General features: G+C 44.8%; 1 protein-coding gene across 2 annotated transcripts in view; it reads right to left on the minus strand.

The window, feature by feature from the left end:
• The window catches only part of LRIG1 (leucine rich repeats and immunoglobulin like domains 1), a 164,357-nt gene that overhangs the window by 111,067 nt on the left and 26,710 nt on the right, over positions 1 to 26,580 (minus strand). The window contains exons 4-5 of one of the 2 annotated variants that reach the window (XM_073901516.1): positions 17,669 to 17,792; positions 4,452 to 4,490 (exon numbers count right to left, since the gene is read on the minus strand). In XM_073901516.1, the coding sequence (XP_073757617.1) occupies positions 4,452 to 4,490; positions 17,669 to 17,691 (62 nt within the window). In that variant the 5' untranslated portion in view covers positions 17,692 to 17,792. The remainder of the gene's footprint in view (positions 1 to 4,451; positions 4,491 to 17,668; positions 17,793 to 26,580) is intronic. The other variant, XM_073901517.1, reaches the window with a different exon arrangement.

A 26,580-nucleotide genomic window follows, 5' to 3' on the forward strand; every position in this document is an offset into this window, starting at 1 on the left:
GTCGGCCGAGGGCAGTGCTGCCGCCGCTGCTGCACGGAAGGCGCTCAGCCTCGCAGCCTGAGCTGTGCGCCCGAATGCATCTTCCTCTCTGCTCCGAGCACCCAGCCTCAGACCCGGGGCTGGACGACGCGGTCACCCCCTCACTGCTCCGAGGGCCCCGTGCGCTCGCTGTCCCAGCGCCGCAGGCAGAAAGCGCGCGCGCAGTTCCGGGCTGTGTTAGGCTCCTCAGCTCGGCGAGAACCCCGCCGACCTCGCGGCGGAACAATCAGCCGCTCGCCGCCGGCCTCTAGGCGGCCCAGCCCCGGCGGGTCCCTGAAGCCCCACCCCCGGGCGTTCGCCCTCACACACCCCCTGGGCTCCGCGCCCCGCGGCCTCCTGCCGGCCCACGTTGGATGCTTTGCAACAGCGCCCCGCCACGCCCCCTGCCTACTGCTCATTGGCTGCCGGAGACCAGGGCGACCAGCCCGGAGAGCCATTGGGAGGCTCGCAGTGATCCCGCCCTCCCGCCTCTCCGGCCACCCCGCCCCACTCTCTTTTCCCACCCAAGGTGTGAAGGGCGGGGGCACTGGGAGGAGAAAGGGAGAGGCGTCCTCTGACTCTTAAAGGGGACGTGCTATCTGTTAGTGGAGAAGCGGGATGCCGGCTGGGGAGAGGGGTCGAGACGTGCCCTCTGGGTCTAGGGGAGGAGAGAAAGTTGATTAAGAGGGTAACGCCTCCGCTTTGCAGTCGTCTGGCTACAAGGTTTCTTCTCTTCTCCCCTAGCTGTAAATAGGGCCGGGATATAGGGCAAATCTGTACCCGTTGTCCAGGTGACCTCCAGGAGCAAAGACACAGATAAAACTCCGCAAATTTCCTACCAGTTGGGGCATCTTTAGTTATCTCACTAGGAGTGGACACCTTCCTCTTCGCACAACCTGGAGCTCCTTTCTGCTCCTGACTTGGTCTTGAGCAGCAATATGTCCTCGATTACCAAAATGAGTGTGTACTGCAGAAACCAAGTCTCAAAAGGTGCACACACTCCCACCTACACTCCCACCCTAGTTAGTTAAATAAAGAGTACTTCTGAAAATGTTCTAGCCTTCGATGAAGAGTTGCTTTGTTTGTTTATTGTTTAAATCAGTCTTTTTAAGCCAGTTTTCAAGAGACAGAGGAGAAAGAAAAAACAGTAATCGTTACAAATCTTCTAACTTTAGCCCTTACCAGCCGGAACGTAGTAGCCATGTGTTACGACTGTACATCCAAACCAAACCGTAAGTCCAAGGGGGCGCGCGCGCGCGCGCACACACACACACACACACACACACACACACACACACACTGTGAGAAAGGGAAAAGATTAGCACAGTAATATATAGCTGCCCCTCTGGGCGTTTTGGCTTCCTAGTGTCTCATGTCCCTTTCCAAGTGTATGCAAGTTTCTAACATAACTGCACGCATTGTCAGGAAAATTAAGCAAGTCAAGTCTGTCGAAAAACATTTGCTCCAGCAAATGAAATCTGACTTGTGTTTTATGGAAACGGAGGAGAGATGTTTCTCAGAAGGAATAAGGAAAAACATTTTTAAAGGGTTTTGTTCTGGGGAGCCTGGGTGGCTCAGTTGGTTGAGCGGCTGCCTTTGGTTTGGGTCATGGTCCCAGGGTCCTGGGATGGAGCCCTGTGTCAGGCTCCTTGCTCAGCCGGGAGCCTGTTTCTCCCCTGCCTGCCATTCCCCTGCTTGTGCTTGCTCTCTGTCTATCTCTGTGTCAAATAAATAAAATATTTTTAAAAATTAAAAAAAAAATAAAGGGTTTTGTTCCATAATTGATGTCTTCTAAGGGGGTTGTCTTAATTGAGATGTTAAACTTTCCCTCAACCAGAAGAGCACCTCTTTCTTTAACTGAAATTGGGTTTGGGCTTGGTTGTCTGGTGGTTACTGGTTTCATTCTTTATCTTATTCCCTCCTTCCCCTTTTTTTCGCCCCCCACTTCCTCTGATTAAGTATGCTATCAGATAACGGTGCCTCACTTCTCTCTCTTTATCTCTCTCTCTTTGCATGATCTCAGCAGTGATGCCCAAAGCAATGCTCAAATATATGTGTAAATCAATTCAAATATGATTCCCAAGAAACATTATCAGAAAAATGTTGCACCTGACCCATTCTACCCAGGGCTTTTATGTTTCATTTCTAATCCACATAAACATACACCTTCCATCTGGACAAGAAGAAATGTATCTCTTTGTTGTAATGTCTTTCAGCAAAATAATAATAAGCCAAGGAATGGAATTTGAAGGACCCCCAAATTTATGAGGTCTTCTTCTATTTTTTTTTAAAGATTTTATTTATTTATTTGACAGAGAGAGACAGTGAGAGCAGGAACACAAGCAGGGGGAGTGGGAGAGGGAGAAGCAGGCTTCCTGCTGAGCAGGGAGCCCGATGTGGGACTCGATCCCAGGACCCTGGGATCATGACCTGAGCCGAAGGCAGACACTTAATGACTGAGCCACCCAGGCGCCCCTTTATGATGTCTTCTATGTCAAAGTTTCTTAAGCTTTGCAAGACCAAGGAACACAAAACAGTAATTTAACGTAAACTACTCATGAACGTTTCCTTAAATGAAACAGATCCTCCTGGCCTCGCCCCCACCCCCAAATGAAACAATCTATGCAGCAAAAAGAAATTGAACTCCTTGACCCTCTTAAGCTGCTGATCTAAAATTATCTTTCAGTATTGTAAAATGGATATTTATTGTCAGATGTTTTCCAAATGCTTGTGTACCTGTGTGACGCTCTTTTGGGATCCTGAAGTTCTGGAGGTTGGGTTTGAGAATCTGCAAGGTAAGGGTGTGCCTACAGATTTAAAGCATCCCCTGTGGTCTAGTTACCATGCAGCCAGAGAAAAGAATTCCAAAACCAAGGAACACTTGGGGGGACTGGGCGCCTCAGCCTTGGCAGTTCCTCTCGTCTACAGCAGAGCATGAAGTCATGTCTGCTCCCCATACCATGTATGGAAGTTTGCCCACATACTAGCAACCTGCTTGTGATTGAAAGGAGAGTGTGGGCTTGGAAAGCAGTGATGTCGGGCTCAGGAGAGAATTCATCGTCTATGGCCACAACCTAAGATCATGGAGACCTGAACAACAACAACAATGGCAAATTTCTAAGGGAGTCCATGTCCCTGCTTATCAAAGAGCAAGTCTTGGCACACTCAGCACAGAGCAACAGTGGATTTGGGGACTCTGGGTCCTCATTTTCCTCCACTGCCATTTTCACAATTTTAAAATTATTTATCCCTTGAAGGGGTCATCCAGGGATTTTAGGATTTCCGGCTTATTTTAATCTATCAGAGACCAAACTCTGGGGTCAGCATGGAGTCAAATCCCTAGTGAGAATCGCTACAAGTCTCTCTTAAACACGGAAGCCCTAGCAGTTAAGCATCTTAAACTCATTGAAAAAGAGGAACCCCAAAATTTAAATAGCCTGAAATCACCAAGTGGGAAGAGAAGCAAATGATAAAAATAACAAGAAAGCAGGATGATGATGGGAATTTTTTTTTTAACACAAATTCCATAGGACCGAATTATGGCAGTTTGTTACAGTTCAAGGGTGGTGATAATTGGTGGTTTTATAGAATGCTGAGATTCAGAAGTGCTTTCTCACTGTTAGAAGAGGTTTTCTATCATGTTCAGTACATTAGAAGAGCACCAGGGCAGCAGTCAAAAGACCTGGATGCTAGCCAGGCCTCATTACCCATGAAACCTTTCCTTAAGCCTCAGTTTTCTCAAATGGAAAACAAAGATAATGGTACTTCTGACCTGAGTGCTAAGACAGTTAAGGAAGAATCCATTTTGATTTAGGACTCAAGGGGCAGTATAAACTGTTTAGGGCTATATACATCTAAGGCTGATTTTTAAAAGTGTTTTTGAATCCTGACACTGAAAAAATCAAGAGTCCATATACATACTATAGATGGAAAATTTTAGTAGGTGCTTTCAGCGTAGAGGTTTTTTTCTCAGGAATGCCACAAAGGGTTAATAATTACCTATAAAACCCCTGAAGACCTGCAGGGTGATGACAGCCCTGCTCAGAGCCTGTTTTGTATCTCTCTTCCAAGGAAAATAAAGCTGTGTACTCATTAACTCCTTCCTCGCAATAATCTTGTCAAGGAGATGGATTGGTGGAGAAGGTAAGAGAGAAAGCAGGAATCCAGGGACGGACTATAAGTAGAGTCCATTTTGAGATTTCCCTGTCCCCCATTCCAACATTTTCCCTGGGTGGAGGTGGGAAGAGGTGTGTTTCATTGAGCAATCTCTGGCTGTTGGAATATTGGTTAATGCCCAAACGGTGCCAAGCTGTTGTTGCTTCATTTCCATAGAAAGAATGCTCGGCTGCAACCCTGCCCCCTCCTACAGAGCAGCATCAACTAGGGGCCCAAACCAGTAGAGTCCACCTTCTACCATAAACAAACCTGCACACCTGTTCTTGCCTTGTGAATTTGCAACTGGAACTGGTCCGCTGAAAGGATAAAGAAAAAGTTTATGAAAGCTTGTCAGCGGTTTCAAAATTCTGAGAGTCTGGGGCGCCTGGGTGGCTCAGTTGGTTAAGCATCTGCCTTCGGCTCAGATCATGATCCCAGGGTTCTGGGATGGAGCCCCACGTCAGGCTACGTGCTCAACGGGAAGCTTGCTTCTCCCTCTCCCACTCCCCCTGCTTGTGTTCCCTCTCTCGATGTGTCTCTCTCTGTCAAATAAATAAATAAAATCTTTTAAAAAAAATTCTGAGGGTCTGCAATGAAGGTCAGTATAAGAAGCAGTCTCTTAGCTTCAGTGATGAAGAGGAGTGCAAATTACATCATCATCAGGGACTGCACCTCTCACCCACCCTTGGAGACTTTTCCAACTGTCACTTGGAGCAGCACGTGAAAGGGGAGGGGTTGGAAAGTCATAGTTTATACGTTATTGCCCGCAACTCAGCAGCAACACTTCAATGTATATAAAGAACAGCACATTTATCATAACTTACAATAATAATCCTCATGAAGTCATATACCTTATATTTTTCAAAGCAATTCACATCATAACAACAGCTACCATTTACTGAGCACTTATTATGTGTCTGTCACTCGGCTGAGTGTTTTATATACTTTTTTCATGGGGGTTGATGTTGAGAAAAATGCTCAAGGCCACACAGGCTAATAAGTGATAAGGCCAAGATTCCAAGCCAGCTCTGTGGACACCAAAGATCCATTATGACATTTGAGCCTCATACATTTTGAATATGACAGTTGTTATTGTTCCCACCTTATAGATGAGAAAGCTGAGGTTAAATGTGTCAAGGTCACACCGGATCGAGAATAGAATCTTTTTATTTAAGATTGTATTTATTTATTCCAGAGAGAGAGAGAGAGAGAGAGAGAGAGCATGTGGGGGGAGAGCAGAGGAAGAGGGAAAGCCGACTCTGTGCTGAGCACAGAGCCCGACACAGGGCTCGATATCACGACCCTGAGATCACGACCTGAGCCGAAACAAAGAGTCAGATGCTTCACAGACTGAGCCACCCAGGTAGCCCTAAAAAGGACCTTTTATTTTTATTTTTTTTAAAGATTTATTTACTTATTTGTCAGAGAGAGAGAGAGAGAGAGAGAGAGCACAAGCAGGCTCCCTGCTAAGCAAGGAGCCTGACGCTGGGACTCAATACCAGGACCCTGGGATCATGACCTGAGCCAAAGGCAGATAACTGACTGAGACACCCAGGTGCCTCTAAACTTTTAAAATCAAAGTTCCATCTCGCCCATCACCACACATGCCTTATACTCAACACACATCTTAAGAGATGCATCATGATGCTTGTTTCTCAAGGATTTTGTGAAGATGGATATAATTTCTTTCCTTTTCCATACTTGCTAATAGCTTTCCAGAATTCACCGTATGATTAATAACCTAAAAATCTTACAATAAATATATTAGCCTCTCCCCACACCAACCCACAACAACTCTTGAATAGTTCTAAAGGTTAATATTTACTGAGCACTTACTATGCCCTGGACATTATTTCACATGATGGTTTAATTCCAGTAAAGTCGCATGAGGATTCTATGAGGTAGGCAACATAAAGATCAATTCGTAACAGAGATACCGAGACTCTGGTCAATCCAATTACCCAGGCCACATCCTAGTTAGGGGTTGAATCAGGACCCCCAAGCCTGTATCCAGCAGTCACCCAGCCACTTCCTTATCACTCTCTATTTGAATTATTATTATTATTATTATTATTTGCATTTATTTCTCCCAGACTGGCAGCTCATGAAGTCCAGAGCCTGAGTCTGTGCTGTCTTGGTCTCCCTGTCATCTAGCATATCCAGCTCCTGGGGGGGGGAACAGAGGCAGCATTTGTTGCCTGAGCCCTGCCTGCCCTGCAAGGAAGGACACTTATCAAGCACCCCCCTGCACATCTTCAAGCTTGTCTTCAAATGCGCCCACTAGCAGCAGCGTCACCTGGGGAGCTGGTCAGAAACGTGACTCTCAGCCCCCATCCCAGATCCACTGGATCAGGATCTGCCTTTTAACAAGGCTCTTGGGTGACTCAGTTGCACACTTAAAATTAAGAAGCACCCGTCATCATGGGTACCTCACATACACCTCTCCTTGCGACTGTCTCCCCCAACACTGCCACAAGCAGAGGCTCTTTGCACTTTGTGTATTTTTACGCGCATGTGTGCATGTTTACATTTTCCACGTTTTCACGAGCCCTTAATAAAATAATTTCAAAAATACTGGCAAGCACGTGGTTGGCATTATTGCCCCTTTCACTGAGAGCATTCGAAACATCTGCTGCCCTTGAGACTTCCGTAGTCCTCTCGTGCCGTTCAACTCTCTTGTTCTTTGAGATGCAGACTAATTAGAAGCATTTGAGAATTTTATGGGCTGCTATATTAGTTTCCAAAAGGGCAGTTGGGTTTTTGCCACATTTCAAATTTATCATGAACATAGAGACTGACACATATTATGTGCTTCTCACCGTCATTTTTATCCTTCAGCTTCATTGTTTACATAATCATTTAAGTATCCTTATTTCCCTGAGGGAGTTCTGACACTCTTCTGGGAATTAGATGCTGTAAATCAAAGAAAGATCTTTTGCTTTTAAATCTTATTTATTTATTTTAAAGATTTTATTTATTTGACAGAGAGAAAGAGACAGCGAGAGAGGGAACACAAGCAAGGGGAGTGGGAGAGGGAGAAGCAGGCTTCCCGCTGAGCAGGGAGCCCGATGTGGGGCTCGATGTGGGGCTCGATCCCAGGACCTTGGGATCACGGCCCGAGCTGAAGGCAGACACTTAACGACTGAGCCACCCAGGTGCCCCAAAAGAAACGTCTTTGTCTTGTCACTAGACATCCCCACCCTCCCCACCCCCACCTAAAAAAAGCACTATTCTTTCTTACTTGAAGTGCATGAAGATGCAGAAAAGACAAGCATGTAGATTAATCACCCCCAGGGATGGTCACCAATAATTTCTCCCATCAAGAGGTGGAGTATATGTCCCCTCTCTCCTTGAATCCAGGAGGGCTCGTTGTTTTGACCAACAGAATGTGGTAGAAGTATCACTGCCAGTTCTGAACCCAGCAGCTTCCAACTCCTGCGCTCTTCCTACTCTGAGCTGCCATGGAAAGAAACCCAGGCCATCCTTCTAAAACATAAAAGCCCTGGAGGATAGGAGGCCATGAGGAGGGAGAGGCCATGAGGGAGCAAACAAAACCGGGCAGCTCACCCAACAACCAGCACCATAACCCCAGACACCAGAGTGACGCCCTGTTGGACCTGTCAGCCCAGGGCAGGCTTCAGCTAAATGTAACTACAAGGATGAACCTAGCCGGCACCCACAGAGCAGAGACAAGTCATCCCCCCGAGCTTCACCTCAATTCCAGACCCACAAAATGGAGACCGATAAAAATGGACCTGCGTGTAAGCCACTCAATTCTGGGGTGATTTGTTATGCAGCCACAGAAACCTGAGGCAACAGGTGTGGCTAAGGGGACATGCAATAAAACGGGAGTAGATTTTTTAGGGGAATAAAGTCTAATCACATAAACCTGTCATTAGGAGTGTCACAAAAATTAGTGTTATCAGTTGACCTTCCTGACATATGTGTCAGGATCCTTGATTGAGTGTAACATGCCAACCAGTGGATACGCTTGAACAAAGCTTCACGGATAGTAAGTATTCTGGTTCTTCAGCAGCCTACAAAATGAGCTCGCTTCCTCCTCTCCCGAAATAGGTATGAGAGAAACACACAGCATCCGCTTATTTTAAAAACGTCGGTTCTCCCATGTATAGCTGGCAGCAAGGTAAAGTAACCGGTTGAATGGATGAAATACCTGAAGCCCTATTACATTCTTCCTAAAAAGATCAGATAAGGTTTAACGTGTTTGCCCTCTTTTTCATAAGAGACACAAGCATTTATCTCAAAAAGTGGAATCCTGGCCATAAAACAGACATTAAAATATGGATTTGGGGGGTGGGCATGACTGGTAGGGGGTGAGGGTGGTAAGGGTTGTAGCTCTCGAACACAGACTAGCTCGCCTATCCAACAGCTTGCCTTTAGGGTCTGTAAAGCATGGCTTACTGCTTCCCTATGTATTACCTTGCACTCTTCTCCAGCTCTCATTTGCCAAAAGCCTTCACTGTGCGTGGCATGGGGAAGGACAGGGCAGTGTGGGCACAAAGTAAGTTAGCTGAGCCCCTGCCATCAAGGAGTTTACAATCTTATGATTCTGTTGACTGCTAGATCTCCAGCATCTAGAACAGTGCCTGACCAACACTGCCTGACAAAAAAATATTGTTGAATGAATAAATGATGAAACGAATGAATGCTTTTCTGTACGCGAACCTCATTTTCCCATAAAGACTATAAGCAAGTCACAGGAAGCAGCCATAGAATCACAGATGAGTAGAAGACAAAGGGACCTTTGTGATCATCTAGAGCAGTGGGTTCAGGACCACCCCAGACCTGCTGGGTCAGAAACTCCAGGGTGGGGGTCCAGCAGTCCATGTTTTTCAACAGGAGATTTTCAGGCACAGTGAAGTTTGAGAACCACCCATCTAGTCTAAACTCATTACAGATCCAGAGGAAGGATAAGATGGTCTCAAAGTAATGCAGCTAGTTAGTAGCTGGAAGTTGAACCAGCCTGACCAACCACAAATCGAGGGGGTTTCCAGGTCACATGACTTCTGGTGCTAATGCAGCATAAGTTCTGGGCAAATCAGGACAAGTTGGTCACCTTAATGAGAACCCTAGTTTCTAAATTCACATCTAGAACCCTCTGCCTGACATATAGCTAGCCTAGGTAAGAACCAACTAGGTGCCAGGGAACGACCTGGGTGCTTTCAATGTCTTCACTCACTTAGTCCTCTCAACAGAGACTCTAAGGCAGGGACTATTATTATCTTTATTTTTATGAACGGAACACAGAGACACAGAAAGGATAAGTACAGTAGTCCACCTTATCCATGGGAAATACCTTCCAGGACCCCCAGTGGATGCCAGAAACCACAGAGAGTACCGAACCCTCTATATGCTGTTTTTTCCCACATATGCATACTTATGATAAGGTTTAATTTCTAAATTAGGCACAGTAAGAGATTAACAACAACTAATAATAAAAGAGAAACATTATAACAATGTACCATAACAAAAGTTACAGAAATGTGGTTTCTCCCTCGATCTCCCAAAATATCTTATTGTGCTGTCCTCACCCTTCTTCTTCATGGGATGATGTAAGATGACAAAATGCCTATGTGACAAGATGCAGTGAGGGGAATGACGTGGGCATTGTGACTTAGCGCTAGGATACTATGGACCTTCTGATGATACATCAGCAGGAGGATCCAGACCATGACTGACTGGCAGGGGGCGGGGGTGGTACTCAAACAGCAGAAAATGGAACGCCATGGATGGTGGAGGGAAGGGGGACCACTGTAATGGTCATGGAGCCGTACCTAAGGTCATGGAGCCAGGAAATGAGACTCCAGAACCCAAGCTGTTAACCACCACTCCTTTTTTTTTTTAACCATCACTCTTTTTACTTTGTATTTATCGTAGTGGATTCCCAGCTCCTCTTCCACCTTTTTTGGTAACTTTTCACAGTTAGCAGCTGTTTCCACAATCTGTCAGCCTGTTTGGTACCCCGCTATCTCTAATGGTAGAAATGGAACGTGAGGGAAGGGACCACCACCCTGCCTTGCACAGTGCCCGGCATGGGGTGGGCTGAGGACAGATGTGTCGATTGAATGTTGTGGGCATCAGAGTAGCAGGTTGACAGAATGACTGATTGAGTTGGGTTTTCAAAAGAAAGGGGATCCAATATTAACCAAATACCTGCCATGTTTCAGCCACCATCCAGGTGAAAAAGTAGGATAACTTGGCTTTCAGGTGGGATTTATTTGGCCTAGTGTGTTCATTTTCTTTTTCTTTTCTTTTTTTTTTAAGATTTTATTTATTTATTTGAGAGAGAGAGAATGAGAGATAGAGAGCACGAGAGGGAAGAGGGTCAGAGGGAGAAGCAGACTCCCTGCCGAGCAGGGAGCCCGATGTGGGACTCGATCCCAGGACTCCAGGATCATGACCCGAGCTGAAGGCAGTCGCCCAACCAACTGAGCCACCCGGGCGCCCCTAGTGTGTTCATTTTCAAAATTTGAAGTTGACCTATCTTTAGGAGGTAAGCATCTGCTTACCGCTCAATTTATAGTTTCTGCCTGCCTATCCTGGCAGGCATTTGAGTTTTCAACTATGATCCCAGGCTTTCTCTAATACTAATTCATTTATTCTTTACAACAAACCTGGGCTATAGGCATCATCATCTACACTTTGTAAATGAAAAACCTGAATCTTGGAGGGTATCAGTAACCTGGCCAAGCTCATAAGCTCATAAGTGGGAGAACAGGGTTCAACCCAGGCTAACTCTTCCCTACCTCCACCCCTCCACCCCTCCACCCCTCCACCCCTTTAGCCCCTGGGTTTCTGTAGGCATCATGAGAACAAGAGGGTCATTTGTGTCAGATAAGGGTTTGTTTTACAAGGGTGAGGCTTCCACAAAAGGAGTCCTATGTTCAATATAATCAATCCAAATGAATCCCAGGGGTCTTCTAGACGGTTCTTTCCCACGACTCAGACTCCCGCCCACTCCACCCCTGCCCGCTTTGAGGAGAACATCGTGTTCTGGAAGCTAAGTGGAAGGAAAAGTCAACTGTATCAAGTACTTTTGGAAGGTCAAGGTGAGAACTGGAAAACTGACTATCGGAGTTCACAAAAAAGATTTGATCTTTGACCTTGACAAGAGCATGTTCTGTGGAATACAGGGAACCAAAGCATGATGAGAGTGTTAAAGAGAGAACTGAAGATAAATATTGAGCACAATGAAGACAGATAGCACTTCTGAGGAGTTGTGCTCTAAAGGGGAACAAAGAAATGGCTGGTAGCTGGAGATGGAAATGGAGTCAGAGAATTGGTTTCATTTTATTCTGAGATAGGAGAAAGAATGTATTTGTAATGATGGAGATATTCTTATATAAAATGGAAGAACCAGTAATGCACTAAGGGAAGGGGAGAAATGTGGGAGTAATATTCTTGAATAGGCAAGAGGGGACAGAGTCTAGGGGACAGAGTGTAGTGGACAGGTGGAGAGGGTGGTCTTAGGTAGAAGTACAGAACTTTAAAGCTGGAAGGCAGAGTATATGGCAAAGAAGAGGTGGCTATGGTGGTGGGGGTTTTTGGATGTTCTCTTCTAATTGCTTCTTTTCCTGAGTGACAAAGGAGGCGAAATCATTGAGAGGGAGAATAAGGGTGAAGGTGTTGGAGATTAAATGAGCCATGTGAAGGTATGAAATAATCATCTATGAGAATGGGAGTGAGGGAAACGGAGTAAGATTACCAGAGAGCATAAATATCTACTGGAGGGGAGAGGGCATGAATTAAAGTGAAATCAATCAGCTGGGTTGTATGTTTCTCTTCAGTCAAGGGCTTGTGCTCAGGTGCAGGTATGGTCCAGTACTGGACATAACCAGGACTGATGTTTTGCCAGAAGAGCAGGATGAAGCAATGAAGGGGCAAGAGCGCTTGAAGTTATATGCTAGGGAGTAATTATAACACAAGGCCATGGAGCAAGAAAGTGGCGAGGGATGGGGAAAAGGTAGTGGGATCAACGGAATTGGTCCCAGGGGAGTTGGAAGTGATTGCAGTCAGACTGGTACAGGAAGTGAGCTGGCGGGCTTGATGGGGTAGAGGTTGCTCTAGTTGGCAAAGACTAGGTGTGGGTTGACCATGGGAATAAGTAGCTTAGAGAGTGTGCAGGAGGGAGGTCTGGCACTTAATAAATAGTTATCGACTGTTGGATGAAAGCGAAATCACTGGAGATAATCTGATTCAAGACCTGAGAGGCCAGCATAATGGAAAGATCATTTATGCAAATGGTTATGAAAAGTACCATGAATTATGATGGGGAAATTATTGAGAGAGTAGCAGTGATCCAGGAGCTAAAAGTTTCAGGGATCAGTAGATGACTGCCACAAGGAGGGGGTGGTGGGTGGGAAAATCTAAAATCAGGCATTTCAGAGTCGTAGGAGTTTGGGGAAGGAGAAAGGAGAAGAGTATGGAAGTGGCAACGAGGAATCAGGTAAAAGCTCCTGGCTCAGTAATATAAGAGGAGGAGCGAGAGAAGAGAAACAATAACCACAGCCATCAGCCATTAACTTTCCCTGGAATTCATATAAACAGATATTTGGCTAGACAGTCATTAATACCAGGGGTCAACAAACTTTTTCAATAAAGGACCAGATAGCAAATATTTTCAGTTTTGTGGGCCACAGAGTCATTGTCGCAACTACTCCACTCTGCCCTTGTAGCTCAAAAGTAGCTGAAGATAATATGTAAATGAACAGGTGTAACTGCATTCCAAAAAAAATGTATTTGCAAAAACAGGCTGTAGGCCATATTAGGTCTCCAGGTAAAAATATGCTAACCTCTGATAAATGCTGCTGAAAAAAGCCCAACTAGGAGAAGGTCTAATGAACAAAAATAAGACATGTTTATCTGAGGACCAAATATTTAAAAGGACTTAAGTTTACGATATTGGTCTTAAGCAGAACAGCCATGTATAGTTGTGAAGGTTGTGCACTGCACAACCTCAAGGAGCACTATTCACATAGCCTTCAAAATCAGGGACTCTCCTAGAAGTGGTGCAGACCATAATCTGGATGGCTACATATGACGGTCCTAGTTGCAACAATGGTAACTTCAAGGACTTTACTATATTGAAATAGTTGAGGGGCGAGCCCAGCTTGAGAGTATATCCTACTATTTCTAGAAAAGCAATAATTACTTTTATTGAGCATTTGCTATGCCTCATTGACAGTACTTGGGGATATATAAATATTACCTCATACAAACCTCCTAGTGATGGTTGATATTTTCCCCATTTTACTTTGAGGTTCAGAAAGGCTAAGCAATTTGCCCAAAGTACCCAGCTAGTAAATATCTAAACCAAGACTTGCCTGACTTTCTATGTCTGTATTCTTTCTATTCCCCTCTCCTTTCTTATTGGTTGCAAGGTTCTTTAATGATGACCTAGTAAAACATGTATTAAGAACATTTCTTCTGGAGACCTAATTAAAAATAATTACATACCTTAAAAGACACTAAAAATGTGGCAGGCATGCCAACGGGGAAGACAGTTCTTATTTTATCAATGTCTTTATGGATTTGGATTCTGTTCAGAAAAGCTCAGACTCAAAAGGTAATTGCTGGCAGCATGCAAAATCCATCAACCCATAATTAACATATGACAATTATTCTAATTGCCTCAAACAACATTTCTGTTTTTAATTGTAGAGCAATTTGCCAATCACATCATTAATTGGCAATTCATATTTTAAACATGTAAAAGACAATGAGTCTTTCTTTCCTCTGAGGTAACTTAGCCCATTAATTGAATTTTTAAAATACATTTTCTTCTTTTCTCTGACCACAGGACCCCCTTCAGATGGTTCTGATTGCAGTTTCTTCTGGCCAAAGTGTATTTTCTCTGGGTAACTTAATCTTACTTTAGCACTTTAATACATTTTCCTAACAATTCACTTAGACCAGATCCTCCTTTCTCTCTAGACACCCTGAGCAAGGCTCCCGTGGACTTCAAAGGGAAAATAGTGGGTGCAGGGAAAATGAGGAATCTGGTTCCTTGGTTCAAAAACCCTCCACACACTATAAAAACTCACTGGTGTCTTCCTGTGTGTTAAGGGCCAATTAATAGACGTGAGTGAAGCCTTTGTATGAAACCACCCTGGCAACTGGTGAACTTGCTGGAAAGCCCAGCAGCTAATGGAAAACAAAGTTCAGGGGACCCAATTCTCATACAGACCCCTCCCCCACCTTGTTTGCTCATAGGGAAGGGGTAAGAAGAGTAAGAATTGCCTCAAAAGGCAAAAAGGGCAGTAAAGACAGCCACTGACGCCTTCATTCTTGCTCTCCGTTCCTTCAACACGCATTTACAACCGACCTTGGGCCAAACGGGGGCTAGGTATCAAAAACTGCAAAAGAATTCTTCACTCAAGCATCCACTCTCACCCCAACTTTGAGGGTCACTTTCTTCCGGAACATTTGGGAAAGAGGTGGTCTGCCTGACACAGCTCCTCTGTGGTGAAGAATCTTCCCTCTGGGCTGCTGACAGTTGCCTGGTGCTCCCAGGCTTCGGCTGCTTCCCTGCGTGGGCATCAGTAGAGGGGAGCAGGAGGAGCACCATACCTTCCCTTTGTCCCTTCTTTCCCGGACCAAACCCATAACCACCCCTACCCCCACCATTACCTCCTACAGCTGTACTAGGCTATGAGGATTTCATCAACACCTGTTGCTGTCTGATGCCAACTGCAAGCCGAACCGTTTGATAATGTCAAACTCTTCACCACTGTCTATGTGACCGTTGCCCAGAGACCAGGTGGGAAAGCACAGAAAGTTAACCCCTTGACAGGGGTTTCTAGCCTGGCCTTGTTTTTCAGACTGCTGGGCACCCTGTTCCCAGGATTTCCTTCTCCAAACATTGTCCCTTTGGTCTTGCCTTGCACACTGGAGCTCAACTCTGACTGCGTATTCCCTGGGGACCTCCTCCCCACAACCACCCCCACCCCCAGACCAATAACATCAGACCCTTTGGATACGGAGCCTGAGCATCAGTAACTGATTTTTCTCTCCCTAGGTGACTTTAATGTGTCACTAAAGTTGAGAACCACTGCCCTAGGACAATTCCTGTCCCTATACCAGGCCACAGGGTGGGGTGGGAGTGGGGGTGCAGGTCCCAGAGCTTGAATTATTCAGTCTAGACCAGAGTTTGCAAATCGGAGGCCCACCCACAGGCTGGATCCAGCCAGAGGATTTGTTTTGTTTGGCCCCTATTGGGTTTAAAACATTTTTTTTAATTACTTGCCAATGTTTATTAATGGGAATATATTGCATAAAAATCTGGATAGTTGGCTTCTTTTAGAAAATAAGGAATTTCTGGCCATTCTCAGTCTGCATTCCTGCATGACCACAATTGGCTGGAGGAGGAGGAGCAGCTAGCCCCTTAGGTGCAACAGGAGCTCTCTGGTTGACCACGGTCCGCGCCCCTCTTATTGCCTCACACCACTTCTGCCTCCCTCATTTACCTTTCTGCCCTCACCCCCCCCACCTAACTAATGGGGGAGGAGGGGAGAAGGAGGAAGCCTGTCTCCCTCTGTACTGTCTCCCCCAGGAAGGGCAATACAAGAACCCTATCAACCACAGGATAAGAATGGGAATAAACCACACGGAGATTCCTGGATTTGCAAAGTAAGGCAGGGAACTCTTTGTCTATACACAACTTAACCTGCGCAGGCCCCTGCCTGCAATGGGAGAGTACTTAATATGATTCACACAGAGTGGGGTTGCTGTGAGGCCCGCCCCATCCCCACCTCCACTTCTTTGTCCAAACTCAGGCTTGGGCTTGCATAGGGGGGGAAAAAAAATCCCGCCCCCAAACTCTCTACCCATTCAATGATACATAGTTACTGTTTATCAATGCCTTAGGCCAGGTCACGTGGCCAGGCCAGATGGCCGCGCACCTGTCTTCCTGGGGCAGTATTTCTCAATGTGTGGTTCACACTCCTTGTGACAGATTCCTGGGCCCCACCCTGGACTAACTGAATCTGGATCTCTGGGGGTGGGGCCCAGGAGCCCCATTTGCCAAGTGACATTTTTGCTCCATAATAATAATAATAATAATAATAATAGCAGCTGCTAATCACAGCACTTAACTAGGTGTATTATCTCATTTAAATGTCACAGAACTCTTTAAGTTAGGTAGTAGTAGCTTTACATTGCAAAAGAGGAAACTAGCCAAGTTTCCTTGTCCAAGACGAGTCCAAGACGAGTCAAGCAACTTGTTCAGGGTCACACAGACAGTAAGCAGCAGAGCTGGGATCCTGATCATCGGCTGTAGTTGGAAAACCACAGCTCTGAGCCAAAGGGAGGCAGGAGGAAGGTTTATGGGTTCCCAGGTCGCACTGGTCCAGGAGGATGGGGTAGAATTTTGTCCAATATAATGATAAAACCTTGGCCTTGCTTTCAGTAAGCTGAAACCATTTGGGGTAGAGACTAGACAAAAGCCTATGGCCCGTAACAGAGGGTGCATATGATTAGATAACACAGATACCCTGTGTCCCCCACACCTGGTCTCTTCGTGTCTACCAGACATCATTTCCGCCCCTTATTCCAGCCTCCCGCCGTCCTGCAGGTCTTTGTGCTGGGACTTAGCATGTGTGGCTCCCTCTGTGTGAATGCTCCTCTCCTAGATCGGGGTCAGCACACTTTCTCCTGAACAGTCTACATAGTAAATATTTTAGGCTTTGTGGACCATGCGATCTCTGTTACAACTACTCAGCTTCATCACTGTACCACCAAACCAGCCAGAGACAGCACGTAAACAAATAAGCCTGGCTTTGTTCCAATAAAACTTGATGAACCCTGAAATTTGAATTTTCTATCATTTTTTTTTTAAAGTAGGCTCCACGCCCAGCATGGAACCTAATGTGGGGCCTGAACTCACAACCCAGAGATCAAGACCTGAGCTAAGATCAAGAGTCGGATGCTTAACCAACTGAGCCACCCAGGTGCCCCTGAATTTTATATCATTTTTATGTGTCACAAATTATTTGCTACTTAGATTTCTTTTGAGCCATTTACAAATGTAAAACCCAGGGCCCCACAGTCGGTTAAGAGTCTGACTCTTGGTTTTGGCTCAGGTCATGATCTCATGGTCGTGAGATTGAGCCCCATGAGAGGCTCTGCGCTCAGTGGGAGTCTGCTTGAGATTCTCTCTCCCTCTCCCTCTGCCCCTCCTGCTCGTGCTCTTTCTCACTCTAAAATAACTAAATAAATCTTAAAAAAAAAATATGTAAAACCCCATCTCAGCTTGCAGGCCACACCCAAAAATGGTGTCAGCTGGCATTTGGGGATGGACCGTTGTTTGCCACCCTCTGCCTTCAGCCTCCCAATGGGGAGTGCTTTCTTGTGTCCCACGCCCCACTCAGCTCTTGGCTTCTCAGAGAGGCCTTTCCTGATGCCTGCAGCCAACGTTCCTCCCTCCTCCTGTTCATTTCTCTCCCATCACCTTTTAAAATTACACAGTCACACTTACGATTTTAAGATTTTCTTGTTCATATGTTAGTTTACACTTGCAGGATGGGTCTTCCTCTGCTGAAGTTAAACAAGTTCTAGGAGAACAGGGAGCTTGTCTGAGTTCTTTGATGTGTCTTCAATGTCTAAACAGTAACGGGCACATCATAGGGTAAGTACTTGGGTAAAGGACTAGACAAAACTCTCCAGCACTACACCTCATGTTTCCTGAGATTAGGGTCTTGCAAACTTCTCATTATATTGCTCAGGGGCTACACAGATAAAATATTACCCAGCTGCAGCCCGTGGGAGTTTCAAGTCATAGAAGAAACCCAGGCCAACAACAACCTGATTTTTCTTGTCTAGAATAGAGCAGGGTTTCCTGAACACCGGGGACTTGGATGGGCTATGAAGTATGATGGCTACAAGTGAGTAATGCACATAATTCTTGGAGTTAGGTGTACTTATTATTCCGAGAGCAAAAATTTCATCTTGGGCTAAATGAAGGGTTTCTACCCTTCCTTATGATAAGCTTAAGCAACAAGGGCTCCTTATTTTCTCTTATATAAATAAATAAGAGCAGTGAGCAGTGAGCAGTGGCATCTGGCCCCACGGTCACAGGAGAAGTTTCTCCCGAGGCCCTCAGGATCAGCCAAGCAGTGTGGCTGGGGCAAACCCTGACTCTCATCTCCCCGACGGAAGCCTTCCTTAAGCCATGCCGAAGAAAGCAGTCATCCTCCATTTCCACTGAGGACCTCCAGGAGGGGCTTTTGTCCCCCTTGTTGCAGATTGAAGTTTCAGTGAGAGCAGATTCCAGCATTTCAGGGTGTGCCCTGCCAAGAGTAAACGCATGATGGATCCCCTGAATGGATTCCAGATCCAGGTGGTGCTAGACCCATGTGGAGACTTGGCCACACGGGTTTCCCAGGCTAAAGCGAGTTCAAGACTTGAAGCTGGAGGCAGAGTGATGGTTGCCATGCCCTCTTGGCGTCTATCTCAGACAACAAAGTCCCAAAGGGTCCTTGTGGGCATGAGGGCAAGAGCAGCAATGTCTAAATCCCAGATTCCACAATTAAGATCTGGGGCCTCTCTGACAGCGAGCCCTGCTTTTCTCAAAGCATTGACTATGTTTCACTCATCACCTTAAATTTAAGTCATTACAATGATTTGAGGATCACTTTCTTGTTCCTCAGGGCCTGGAGCTTTAATTGAGCTTCTACTGAGTACATACTACGTACCAGGCAGTTGGCTGGTGGACAAGCGGAGGGAGGGCGTGGGAATGGAATATAAGGATGAACACAGCGGGCGTTACCGTGTTGGACCTCCCTCTATGGGTTGGACAATGTGCTCACATATTTTGACACTTAGAATTGGGGATTTTAAAACTTAAGTTTCATCATCGCTGGAAAAAAAAAATCAACTAAGCTACTCCTACTGGCTATCAGATGCTGTCACTGATCGAGCACATAGTACGTGTCTTACCTCATTGGATTCTCATAGGCAACCAGTGAGGTAAGTTCTCTTTTTGCCCCATTTTATAGATGAGGCAACCAAGAATCAGAGATGTTAAAGAAACATGCTAGTTCACACAGCTGGTAAACGGCTAAGCTGAGGATCAAATGGGGATCTGTCTGAAGTCCAAATATCTGACCACTAAGCCCCTTCTGATAGTGCCTTCCTGGGCTGGCCTAACCCTTAGGTGAGGATGAAGGTCTTTACTTTGGTTAGAAGGACCCTCCCTGAAGCATCTTCTTCCCTAACTCCATCCTGTAGTTTTACTTCTGAGAGCTGTGATTTTTACCATTAGAAATTCATTCCTTTGCCGGGAAATCTCTATCTCTTAGTAACTTGCAAATGCTCCCTCAGAGGCATAACACTTTATGCCTTTATCCTTTATGAACTGCTCAGTGTCATATTGAAAAGGGGAGGCATAGAAAGGATGGTCCAGGGGTATCAGAAATAGACATTGTCCACCAAATGCTTTCAAAAACCTCATGAGTTAGAGATTATTAGCTCTGGTTTGTGGATGAGAAGAAAAAAGCTCTGAGCAACGGGCAGTTGGAGTGCTTTCTTTTCAAACCTGTGCTTTCTTATTCTTCACACTGCCCTCTTTTTTTCATTTTTAACATTTTTTTAAATTTAAATCCAATGAGCCAACCTATTGTACATATTAGTTTCAGATGTAGACTACACATTGCCTTCTAATAATTTTCTCTTTATAAAACTGATTGCCTTATTATGATGATTATCTTATTACTATTATTGAATTTTTAAAACATTTTCTAGAAAACCTTTTCAATGCTCTTCTTAGAAAAAAAGGAGGGTAGTAGTTTTTCATGATACAATGGGGGTTAAAATTGTAAGGGATGCTGATAATGCATTTTGGAGGGAAAATTGCATATTTACGTTTTTTTTTTTTAATTTTTAAGTAATCTCTACACCAAACATAGGGCTCAAACTCATGACCCCGGGATCAAGAGTCGCACCGAGCCAGCCAGGCGCCCCCCCCCCAAATTTTATATTTAGACAAAGGTTTTTAATTTCTAAAAGCTGACACCATGCAGTCTTGGAGCAGAGAGCTGATAAGAACAATGTGATGGAAAGCACTTTAACTATGGTTATTATAGATTTAAATTTTTATTGAATCAGCAAAACAAACTATTAAACAGCATTGAAAATCGATGTGAAATGGGTTTCTATGTGACTTGCCCACTCAGGAGTTGGAGTTTGACAGAAAGCAGGTGCTTCATTGGAATCCAATTAGAAAGATTGGTTCATACAACCCCGAATTGATTACCCATAATTCACGTCACACATACTAAACAGTCATGCCCATGGTCTGCCCTCTAAAGAACATGGTCATCTATTTCATTTAAGTATATTTTCAAAATCTTTTAGGTGGCCTTTAAAAAAAGAACTGTAGCCCCCGAACCCCCATCTTTTTTCACTCTATAGGCTGTAAAATTGGTTGTAGTTACCTTCAGCAAGAACCTGCTAAACACATTTATTCATTAATACAACAGAATTTACTGAGTTCCTGTTATGGGCAAAGCACTGTGCTAGGCATCATGGCAGCTACTAAATGAATTATACTCAGAACTCATAGTCTTAGAGAAAAGATCAGGCATGTATCAAAGTACCTAGAAAATGATTTATATTATTTCAAAGATATTGTCAAATTCTTTGATACTTTTCCCATGGGATAGTGGGGGTCCACTTCTCCTTCCCTTGAATCTGGTGTTTAATGGCTTTGGGTGATGAAGTAAGCCAAAGTGATGCTATGCCAGGTCCAGGCCTGCCTTTGCATGGACTGGCAGCTTCCATTTTGGTCTACTGGAGCCCTGAGCTGCCTTGTAAATATTCCAAATACCTCAAGGCCACCATGCAGTGAGGAAGCCTGAGCTAAGCATGTGGAAAAACTCTGTGGAGGGGTGTCTGGGTGTGGCTCAGTTGGTTAAGCGTCTGCCTTCGGCTCAGGTCATGATCTTGGGGGCCTGGGATCGAGCCCCATGTTGGGCTCTCTGCTCAGTGGGGAGCCTGCTTCTCCTTCTGCCTCTGATCCTCCTCCCTGCTTGTGTTCTCTCTGTGTCTCAAATAAATAGATATAATCTTAAAAAAAAAAGAAAAAGAAAAATTCTGTGGAGAGAATGAGCGAGAGAAACACCTAAGTCAACTCAGCCAGGTTCCAGAAATTATGGAATGAAGAGATGTCATCCCTGCTATGCCCTGACCAAACTTTTGACCCAGAGAATCATGAAATATAATAATAATAGATGGTAGATTTAAGCCACTAAGTTTTGGCATACTTTGTCCTGTAGCAATAGATAACTAGAACCTGCTTAGTGTCAAGAAAAAGGGGTACATGACAGCCATAAGAAATCAGAAGAAAACTTTATTTCCAGCCTTAATGATGGTGGGAAGAAACAGGGAAGGTTTCCAGAAAGTGGTCACATTTGAGTTGAGTTTGGAAGACTTCAGGATTAGGAGATTCAGGCCTAATGGAGTAAGGAGAGTCTAGGCAGAGAAAACAATGCAGGTAAATGCTCAGAGGTAAGAGAGTCCCTGATGCACGTGGAGAAGATGGAGGAGTCTGTTTTGGCAAAGAAAATGGGTTGCAGGAGAGATATGAACACAACAGAAGCTGGAACCAAATAACAAAGCCCCGAAGGCCTTGAATGCGGAGGAGTTAGATCCACTTAAGTGGACAAGGAGGAGTCATCCACTATTTTGAACGGGGAAGGAATGTTCATCCAGTGCCTTGGAAGAAATTAAACCAGTGGGATTGAAAATGGGAGTTAACGGAAGGAACGAGCCAGTTATAGAAGGTCCAGCAGTTGGAGAGCGGCAGATTCATCCTGACTTCTCTCCTGGGTAGGAGTGGAATACAGGAAGAACTGGCCCAGCTGGCAGAAGAATGGCCCCCAGAAATATCCAGGTCCTAATCCCTGGACCTGTGAACACGCTAACTTCTGTGTGGCAAAGGGGACTTTGCAGATGTGATCAATGGTAAGGACTCGGAGATGGAAATATCATCTGTATTATCCAGATGGGCCCACTTTACTTCACATGCATCCTTACAATGGAGATCATTTCCCAGGTGTGGTCAGAGAGAGCTGTGAACGTGTAAGAAGAGTCAGAGAGGTGGACGCGCCCAGGACTGGAACTGCCATTGCTTTGAAGTTAGAGGAAGGGGTCTGGGAGCCAAGGAATGCAGCCGACCTAACAGGCTGGGAAGGGCCCTCAGTCTACAGTCAGCAAAAAAATCTCGAACATTAGTCCTACACCTGCAACGATCTCAATTTTGCCAACAACCCAGAAAAGCAAGCACATGGATCCTCCTGTAGAACCTACAGAAAGGAACACCGCCCTGCCGACGCCTCGATTCTAGGAGACCTGTGTCAGACTTCTGACCTTCAGAACTGTAAGATAATGAACTTGTGCTGTTGAAGCGGCTAAATTTGCAGCAACTTGTTACAGCAATAATAGAAAACGAGTACAGATTTCCATGAGTGAGTGATATTTTTGGAGCACCACTGAACAGGGCATTGGAAATTAGGAGTCGACGGATTCTCATGAGCTTCATCTCCCTTTAGGCTGTGGTGCTATTTTCCTGCTACAGGAACACTGACTTTTTGTCTCAGAATGGCTTCTGTCCCCCAGGGGGGCCTTGGTCAAGTTACCTAACCTCCCCGAGCTTTAGTTTCCTCATCTGTTACCTGAGCGGACTGAGTGAGAACGGTGGCTTCAAACATTGTATTTTTCACCATGACATGCTCGATGGAGAATGTTCCCGTGTGCGGAGCCTCAGTGGGTATAATCTAGGTTTGGGGAGATTACTGCTGTTCTAACGATGGCATTCTTTCCTCTCCCCATCAAGAAGTCATCTCAGAATATGAAGGATGTCCTGATGGGGATAACTTTCTATGTATTCCAATTTATTGAGCTTAGATGCAGGGCTTGAAAATTTATGTATTTATGTTCTAATTTTATAAAGGAGGCACAGAATTTTATTACTATAAAGCATGATGAGTCATACATCACATATTATAAATATCAGCAATGAATCACTACTACTAGTACCACAATACTAATTGTAGTGGGAATGCTGATTTAGATGTTGGTCATGTTCTTCCTAGTATTGAAGTCAAACAGTTTTAGGAAATGAAGACAGGCCTGAATTAGTTGCAGCTAAGAAGGTGGAAAGAAGGTGAAGGGAGGAAAAAATTTTCTAAGCCTTAAAAAAAAAAAAAAATCAATCTCTCCCCCAACCCCTGGCCTGCACTGTTTGGACCAAACAACAGGGAACCAAATCTTAACATGATAATATGTTGTTATACTTGTATTCATTTCATTAGGAAATGACACGCAAAACTCCATCCTAACTTTGTGGAGGGAGCAGGGGCCAAGGACCTCCTAGGAATTCTTAATGGTGACCTTCCTATTGAATAAGAAAGAGCAAAAAAAAAAAAAAAAAAAAAAAAAAAAAAAAAAAAAAAAGGCAACAAGGAAACCAATGAATATTGACAACAGGCCTGCCTGAGTTGCAGTCTATTTGATGACCCAGGAGCCGTTTTGGGTTGAGTAGCTGTGCCGGGGAAAAAAGTTCTAAATCTGAACATTTCAATATTTTCAAGGCAGTACAATATGAGTTAGGCATCCTGGCACAAAGCATGTGAATTTCTAGAAAATGAGACAGTATGTTCTAGGGGAGAAGCCCTTGCATAGGGCAATGGAACAGCATGGCTAAGGTCGTGGCTTCTGGGATCAGACATCTCTGGGCCTACGTCCCAGCTCTGTCACTTACTATGGGTCTGACACCAGGCAAGGTACTTACCCTCTCTCAACTTCGGCAGCCTCTTCTGTAAGATGAGAATTAGAGTGCCTTCTTCACATTCTCCGGGTTTAGACCAGTGCCAGCTGAGGGGTAAGGACTCCATGTCAGCTCTCACTATTGTTAACAAAAGCACAGACACCTCAAGGAAAAACCTGCCAAGTGGACCAGTGTTTCTTGCCATGCACCATATTAACCAAATTCCTTGCTTACTTTATAAAATACTAGGGCATTTCTTCGTAAACTCTCGAACCCTGCATCTAGGCTCTGAATTGCCCTTTTGGAATTGAAGTGTTTGGCTTTCGTGTCCTTTCCTTTAAATTCTGATCCTTGGAATTTTTTCACTGAATCAGACTTTTTTGAGGACAGGATTTACACTAAGCACTCCTGGCCCAGTTTTCAAAGCAAGGGATGTGTTAGTCATTGGAAGATCTTCCTCCCCGTTCCATAGTGACCTGAGGTAGACAAGGAAGAATACAGATTTATACCAGGGGAAGTGCTTTTGTTTCCAGGCTCATGATATTGGTAGTTCTAAACAGACAACTGGACCAGGAAATCGTTAGGATAACCCAAGGGGTCGCTGGTCAAGTGACTCCAAGCAAATTGCCTTGCTTTCTGTTAGCACCATCATGCAGAGAAGGAAATGCATTGGGATGAGTTCGAACTCTCACTTTGCCACAGATAGTTAGATGATCTTGGACAAGTCACTTGCCCTTCATGACCTTCAAACTGCTCCTCTGTAACATGAAGAAGGTGAGCTCGATCAGCGCTTCCCACTCCAACACACACAAAACACTGGTGGTATGTGACATGGTTCAGGTAGTTTTATTATGTATGTACTTTAATATTTGCTTGGAAAATATACTAAGCCTATCAGACCCACCATTTCATGGATGCTATTGCTTAAAACAAGGCTAAACATATATAAGTTTAGAAAGAAGAAGCAAAAATGTATTTTATATCAGACACTGGTCCGATTTCCTAAGATGTGTATCCCAGCTGATGAGCTTGACTAAAGTGTATCAGTCATGTCATTTTCTATGTGCTGTGATGTTTTGACATCTTGGGGCCTTGTGGAGCCAGGGAGGGACCCCCCTCAACTCCAGGTTAGCTAATTCCTAGGGATAGCAAACAACTTGCCTGAATGCACACCTTTGATATGCAAACCAATTCATTCTGAGTCCAACACCCCTATTCACCTCCTTTTATTAGTCTCCTGCAGTCCCAGACATTACTCCCCAGCCCTAAATCACCCCCAGGCCACGTACCCGACAACTAGGGACCACCTTATAGCCCAGAACCCACTGTAATTACTCAAACTATCTAATCCTGAACCTGATCAGCTTCACCCGGACTTGCTCTTTCTTTCCGAGGAAAACTACAGTAAAGGCTCTGGCACAGCTTCCCCCTCATTCTCTACCTCCTGCCCACCCCAGTGGACCCCTCGAGCCTTGCATGGTGTGGCAGGCCTCCTCCCCTAGGGAACCGTGAGTAACAAACTATCTGTTCAGTGACAATTGTCTCCTGATCTGTTGGCCTCACCATACTGGAATAAAAACAAAATCCCAGCACACTCTACAACATGGTAAAAGGATTCCTTTGGTCTACTCTTAACTAGTTTTGAAGAATTTTTAGTTCATCATCCCGTGGGCTGGCTCCTCCTCTGTCTTAAAAATTGTCCTCTTACAGAAAGTAGATTCGTATCTAGAGGATGGGGGAAGGAGGGAATGGGAGTGAAGGCTAATGGGTAAAGGGATTCTTTTTTTTTTTAAGATTTTTAAAATTTATTTTGAGAGAGAGAGACTGAGAGAGAGAGAGTGCACGCCTGATGCCCCAGCTCGGTCGCAGGGTCCCGGGATCATGACCTGAGCCAAAGGCAGCCGCTTAACCAACTGAGCCACCCGGGAGTCCCTACTGGATTCTTTCTGGGGTGATGAATGTCACGGAATGAGACAGTAGTGATGGTCGCACCACTTCGTAAATATACTAAAAAACTGTATATCTTTAAAGGGTTACTTTTGTAGTATGTGAATTACAGCTCATTTTTTTTAAAGCTCTACTTCATTTTTTTATTGACATATAATCAACACACATATTATATTGGCTTCAGGTGTACAACACACTGATTCGACAATTCTATACATTACTCAGTGCTCACCATGACAAGGGTAGTCACCATCTGTCACCATACAATGTAATTGCGATATTATCGACTATGTTCCCTGTGCTGGGCGCTTCATCTCTGTGACTTAACCTGTTTTATAACTGGCAGTTTATACCTCTTAATCCCTTTATCTCTTTTCCCCACCCCCCACCCCCACCCCCACCCCTCTGGCAGCCACCAGTTTGTTCTCTGTATTGAGAGTCTGGTGTTTTGCTTTGTTCCGTTTTTGTTTAATTACATCTCAATTTTTAAAAATTGCCCTCTGGGCCACATTTCCTCTCCTTCTATCTAACTCCTATTTGTCTTGCAAGATTCAGTTTAGATGGGGGGTTGCCTCCAAAGCCTTCACTTGCCTTGCCTTTAGTCACTATAGCTCATCCTGCTGTGTTTTAATTACCGGTTTACATCGGGGAGAAGGTTAAGAAAAAAAAAAAAAAAA

Source organism: Callorhinus ursinus, unplaced genomic scaffold, assembly GCF_003265705.2.
Source record: "Callorhinus ursinus isolate GAN/ISIS: 27379988/994484 unplaced genomic scaffold, GSC_fseal_2.0 scaffold15, whole genome shotgun sequence".
Taxonomy (NCBI): Eukaryota; Metazoa; Chordata; class Mammalia; order Carnivora; family Otariidae; genus Callorhinus; species Callorhinus ursinus.